The sequence below is a fragment of the Coffea eugenioides genome, chromosome 11 (assembly GCF_003713205.1).
Source record: "Coffea eugenioides isolate CCC68of chromosome 11, Ceug_1.0, whole genome shotgun sequence".
Taxonomy (NCBI): Eukaryota; Viridiplantae; Streptophyta; class Magnoliopsida; order Gentianales; family Rubiaceae; genus Coffea; species Coffea eugenioides.
This window is the reverse complement of record NC_040045.1, coordinates 10,478,162-10,484,077: the sequence shown is the minus strand read 5'-3', so window position 1 is coordinate 10,484,077 and position 5,916 is coordinate 10,478,162. Positions and strand designations below refer to the sequence as shown.

General features: G+C 39.7%; 1 protein-coding gene across 1 annotated transcript; it reads left to right on the top strand.

Moving 5' to 3' along the window:
- The first annotated feature begins 283 nt into the window (after positions 1-283).
- Positions 284-5,417, top strand: LOC113751121 (putative late blight resistance protein homolog R1B-23). Its single transcript, XM_027294994.1, has 2 exons — positions 284-4,752; positions 5,127-5,417. Exon 1 carries the CDS (start codon positions 309-311, stop codon positions 4,701-4,703), a length of 4,395 nt encoding a protein of 1,464 aa, XP_027150795.1. The 5' UTR covers positions 284-308; the 3' UTR covers positions 4,704-4,752; positions 5,127-5,417.
- The last annotated feature ends 499 nt before the right edge of the window (positions 5,418-5,916 follow it).

Genomic DNA, 5,916 nt, shown 5'->3' with positions numbered 1-5,916 from the left:
CTAAAAGGAATCTGAAATGATAAAAAGCGTCCGAAAAAGTTTGAACAGATATTGGTTACAGTTGCCAGATAAGGTCATTGATCATCTAGTAATACAACCTTTTGCAATAATGTAGATCTTGATGTAGACGTGTGAATGTAGATGCTTTAACCAACACAAAAAAATATCTCAATCAACAATTTCTTCAAACATTCATTTTCTTTACAAAATTCCACTGTTATTTTTCAGTCTTGAAACTCCAGCAAGATTAAAATAGTTTTTCTCAGCTAGCTGTTAAGTTTGCTATTTGTGCTTCGGGATCTTTTTCCATGGAGTGCTTTGGAAAACTTGTCAAGAAAAAGAACCGAAAAAAAGCTGTTAAGAGTAAGAATCGAACATCCACTGATGTTTTTGATTCTCTCTTTTTGGAGTTGGACGATTGTACAAGTTTTACTTTTTTTACAGAACGTAGTTCTGCTATTACCGATCAAGTTGGGATCGTTAGAATAGAAGCAGAACTGTTGGGAATGTTTCAGATGTACATGGCAAATTGGAACAATGCTGATAAGCAGCGCGGTGCTGGTCAGGGGTTGGGGTCTCTGGTGCTGGAAATTGAAGCTGCAGTTGAGGAGGCAACAAGTGATGTAAGAGTTGCACATCAGAGTGCAGGAAGATATGAAAAGATTGAAATTGCAATTGCTAAGTTGCAACAGAAGCTTATGTTTTTTAGGCCACAAATGGAAGTAGCTTATGAATATGTTGCATCCAACCATTCATTTGAATCCCAGCATCCCTTAAACAATTATGAAAACTGGGAAAACTTCTGTGACACTTTACTGGGTGTTGTGCGGAGGCAAGGAGACTTGCTATGCCGCCTCTGCTCACAACTTCGTACCATGTATGATATGGTAAAATGTCTCCATAGATATGTCGAGGGAATGCAAGGTACTTGTCCAAATCTGCAAAGAGATCTCTTGACTCATTTTGGAGGTGTGCTTGTCCGCGCAGCGCATTTTTCTTATGTGTGCTGGATTCATCGAATGGATGAAGACAAGGACCAGGGGATGATCATCATGCTTTCTGATCTGGTAAAGGCGTTCAAGCCTAATACTCCACAAGTTTCAGAGCTGTGTCTCAAATTAACTACCGGTTATTGTTCATGCCACTCCTCGATATCATCACCTCATTATCTGGTGAAAGCATATATTTATTTTCTCATTCCTAAGGAGTATTATCGATACGAAACCTTGCGCAGAAGTCTCAAAGACCTGATATTCTTTGTCCATTCCATTTGTGTGTCAGATCTCTACAGGAACGATAATGTGAAGCTGACTTTAATGGAGATTAAAGCAACCATTATCGAGCTTGGATCTTTCGGTTATTCATTTCATGATACAGAGGAAACACGGGACACCGATCCTGCATTTTTTAGATTGGTAGAAAAGATGGAGCTTCTAAGGGCAGAGGTCTTCCTGATCCGACTGCTAAACCATAGAGGCAGTTTAAAGTTCCTTGAGCATCAAATTGATTCTTTCCACAATGAACTGAAGTATTTTCGAGATTACCAGAGAAATGCACCTGTGGCGGAAACTAAAGTTCCTAAGTTGATTTGGTTGCATATCAAACCTGTGGCTGGGGAAGCTGACTCCGTTTGTCGATCATTTCTTGCCGGATCCATCACTGAAGACAAGTTCACAGATGAGCTACTTAAGTTGCTGGAGAAGATTAAACTTTTGAAGACAGAGGTACTTTTTGAAGAGCTTCTTAGTAAACACCCAAGTCTGATAGTCAATGTGAAGCTCCAAATCAAAAGCCTTGATCAGGGGCTGGTAGTCAGCAGAACTTATTTAATGGGTCCACTAGAGGAGAATGAGAAATTGATCTTGGCACAAGTAGAGTCAGTAGCAAGGGATGCAGCTTGTTTCTATTACTCTCTTCTTGAAAATGAAATTACAGAAGATACAGTGAGGAAATTCAGTCATTTGCTGCCGGGGTTAGTTGAAAAGATGAAGGATGTCAATGCAATGATCAAAGAAATTTACTTACCTCATCGAAGGTTATCAAGATCTAATTTCCCCAAGTTGGAAGGACTAGGCTGCATCGATTTCTTTCTAGTAGATCTCTTCGAGCAGCTCAAGTCTAAAGCTGATTCTATTCTTTCCGTGAAACATCAATTTCATGTTGTTCATGAAGAGATAAAGTTCTTGAGATCATTCCTCGCGTACATTGAAGAACAGTATAATGAGCATCAGGAATTGAAGAGTGTTGCTTCATGCATTATACAAGTAACACTCGAGGCAGAATATCTCATTGATCTGTTTGTGGCTGGAGATTGTTTGAGATGGTATCATCCATTATGGCTTTCTGATCTTGTGGAAGATCTCAGAATCATTAAGCTTCAGGCAACAGAAACCTGTAAGAATGTACAGGGCATCAACATCCATAATGTTCTCTCCACTTCAACAAGGGCATCATCACCAGCTGAAAGTCCCCAGATTGATGAAGCTGTTATTGATCTTGCTGATGAAAAAAAATTGGTCATTGATAGACTTGTAGCAGGATCAGGAAAACTAGATGTTGTGTCAATTGTTGGCATGGCTGGACTCGGAAAGACAACTTTAGCCTGGAAGGTATACAACGATCCTTCAATTACCTATCACTTCCACGTTCAAGCATGGTGTTGTGTCTCCCAAGCATATCAGAAGAGAGAATTGCTTCTTCAGATTTTAGGTGACACCGTGGAACTTACTGATGACCTCCTAGAAATGAGTGATGCAGATCTGGAGATGAAATTGTACCGTTGCCTGAAGAGAAATAAGTACCTCATTGTTATGGACGACATCTGGAGCATTGAGGCATGGTATGATTTCAAAAGATCATTTCCAGATGACAACAATGGAAGCAGAATACTGATGACCAGCCGTCACTTTGATGTGGCGGCAAAAATTAAAGAAGACAATTTTATTCATCCCCTTCGTATATTCTCTGAAGATGAGAGCTGGGAATTGTTGCAGAAAAAGTTGTTTGGCACAGAAGGGTGCCCTGATGAACTACTGGAACTTGGAAAACAAATTTCGAGAAGCTGTGGTGGACTCCCGCTTGCACTTGTTGCAATATCTGGTCTCCTTAAAAGAACTGATATGGAACCTGACTGGTGGAAACAAGTTTCAGAAAATATATGCTCACGCATTGCTGATGATCCTGAAACAAGGTGCATGGATATCCTAAATCTAAGCTACACATATTTACCTGACTATTTGAAGCGTTGCTTTCTGTATACTGGAGTGTTTTTGGAGGATAAAGACATCCCAGTTAGGAAGTTGACATGGTTATGGGCAGCAGAAGGATTCATAGCAAATACACAGCTGGGAAGCAAAGAAGATGTTGCAGAGAGGTACTTGAGGGACCTAATTGGTAGAAGCCTAGTAATGGCTTCCAAAAGAAGATCGGATGGAGGAGTCAAAACGTGTCGTGTTCATGACATGTTGCGCACCTTATGCCTGCGAAGGTGCGAAGAGGAAAACTTTTTGCAGTGGCAAAATGGTTATGATGAACTTTTTCCTCCTACTTATGAGGACCTAGATTATGGAGTTGATCCCGGTTATTGCTTACCTGCAAATTCCACGACATACGAAAATCGCAGGGTGTCCATCTTTTCCAAGAGGAAGCATTTTGTAATGTCCAGTCCTTGTGGACCGTGTGTCCGCTCTCTACTGTACTCTGCCACCAGCGATATGCGTCCATGGTGTCCTTATGACATCTCCTCCATTTTGAACAACTTTAAGCTTCTGAGAGTTTTGGATGTGGAATGCATCAACATGGGCCATGCTTTCCCCAGAGGAATAGAAGTTATGGTGCGTCTGAGGTATTTAGCCCTTTCTGGTGATATAGACAGTATTCCTGAATCAATATCGGAGCTGCTAAATCTTGAAATCTTGCTTGTAAAGGGACTAAAAGGTAGAGTTTTATTACCAAGAACCATTTGGAGCATGGCAAAGTTGAGACATGTCCATGTAATTAATCATGCTGCCTTCAGCTTGCAAGATGGCATATGGAAAAGTTCTTCTCAATTACATAATCTGGTCAGTTTTTCCTCTCCATATCTCTCTTGTGGTGAACGTACAGAGAACATCATGAGGAGGTTGCCCAAACTTCGGAAACTGAGATGCACATTTTCTGAATTATCAGATGGTAATGAGAAATGCAATCAGTTTCCAAAACTAAATTTTCTGACGGAGCTCGTGTCTCTCAAGCTGCTCTATTCTGGTAGGATTGCTCTACCCTGTAAATTTGACTTCCCATTGAATCTCAGAAAGTTGACCCTGTCGAAATTTCACCTACCATGGTCATATATTTCGGAAATTGGAAAGCTGCCCAACCTTGAGGTTCTCAAATTACTCTCTAAAGCCTTTGAGGGGGAAGTATGGGAGATGAAAGAAGGGGAGTTCCTTAATCTGAAATTTTTGAAGCTAGACAGTCTAAACCTTGCTGAATGGAATGCCTCTAGTGATCACCTGCCACAGCTTCAGCACTTAATTTTGCGAAGTTGCAGGCAGCTGAAGGAGGTCCCCTCTGGTTTTGGGGAAATCTGCACTCTGGAGATGATTGAGGTACAATTGTGCACAAGATCTGTTGGAAAGTCTGTGAGACGGCTTCAGACGGAATCACTTGACATGGGGAATGAGCTGAAGGTCCTTATTGATCGTTCGGAAATGGATTTCTGATCACCTCCCTAATTTCTGATAGAAATTTGGCATGTCATTCTATTTGCAGGTGTGTAAACTTAATCTTTTTGTTAGTTTTTCGATACCAATTTAGTGCATCCTCAGCACTTTGTAACTTCTAGTCATCACTCAAATCATGATTATATTACTCCTGAATCGTAACTTCATAGCTTTAAGTCTTGTATCATTTTATTTCTGCTTTGAAATGGCGCACCACTCAGTTATACACATGACTGCAATTTCCTGTTTTCTTGAGGAGACCGCTCTATTGTTGATTAACAATTTATGTAGTCACTTGTGACTGGTCAGCTGCTGTTCCTAGGAAACGTTAGTCCTATTGAGCAATTGTGACAAAGATCTACTTCAAAGACCTAAGTATAATACTTGTAGTCGGTTAAACTAATATGCCAATATTTGTTTCAGTTGGCCCTCAGGAAAAGAGAAGTGGACCTCTCTTCAAGATGCTGAAGATGGAATTCTCGGCATCTAGATCAAGATGAAGAAGATGGGAAAAGAGCATCTAGATTATGTTATATCTGGGATTTATTAGTTCTCACAGGGGTGTCTGTAAATTCAAAATGTTTGGTTGATTTCTTCCTTGTGATGGCAACTTGGAGATTTTATGTTTTTCTGCTTTAGCCAGATTACAAACCACGTGTTTGAAACACTTTTTGAGTTTCCCTTGTTTGATGAGTATGACTTGATTATTTTCAATATCTCTATAATGAGAATGTATATTGGTATCATTTTCATCTTCTTATTATTTTGATGACTAAGTATACAACTGAATAAATGAAAGAATTTAATAGAATTGGAGAGAGAAGTCCATTTGGATCATGTAATTGCATACAATCTGTTCCTACAGCTATGTCACAGCCGAACTTGTTCATTGCTGAAGTATGGTTTCTATTTACCTCTTGATTTTTTTCTCCTTGAAAGGTGGAGCAGCTAATGATACAAAAGGACCAGATTCTGTTAACATGTTTAATTGGACTCCTGCGTAAAACATTTACTAAATCGCAAAACTACTTTTGTTTTGATTCATTTATCAGTATCATTTGCCAAGTCTTGTTTGTCTGAAAATATATATGTAGGCAGCCATGCAAGTAGATAAATGGCATGGAACAACAATTTCTTAAAGCAAAGGGTTATGGAACTAATATTTGAAGACAACTATTTCCCGTCACGGTTATGGTTTTCCATGTTCAATTGT

Bases quoted from the DNA above. Each gene is read 5' to 3' on its own strand.
- LOC113751121 (XM_027294994.1), top strand. From the start codon at position 309: ATGGAGTGCTTTGGAAAACTTGTCAAGAAAAAGAACCGAAAAAAAGCT.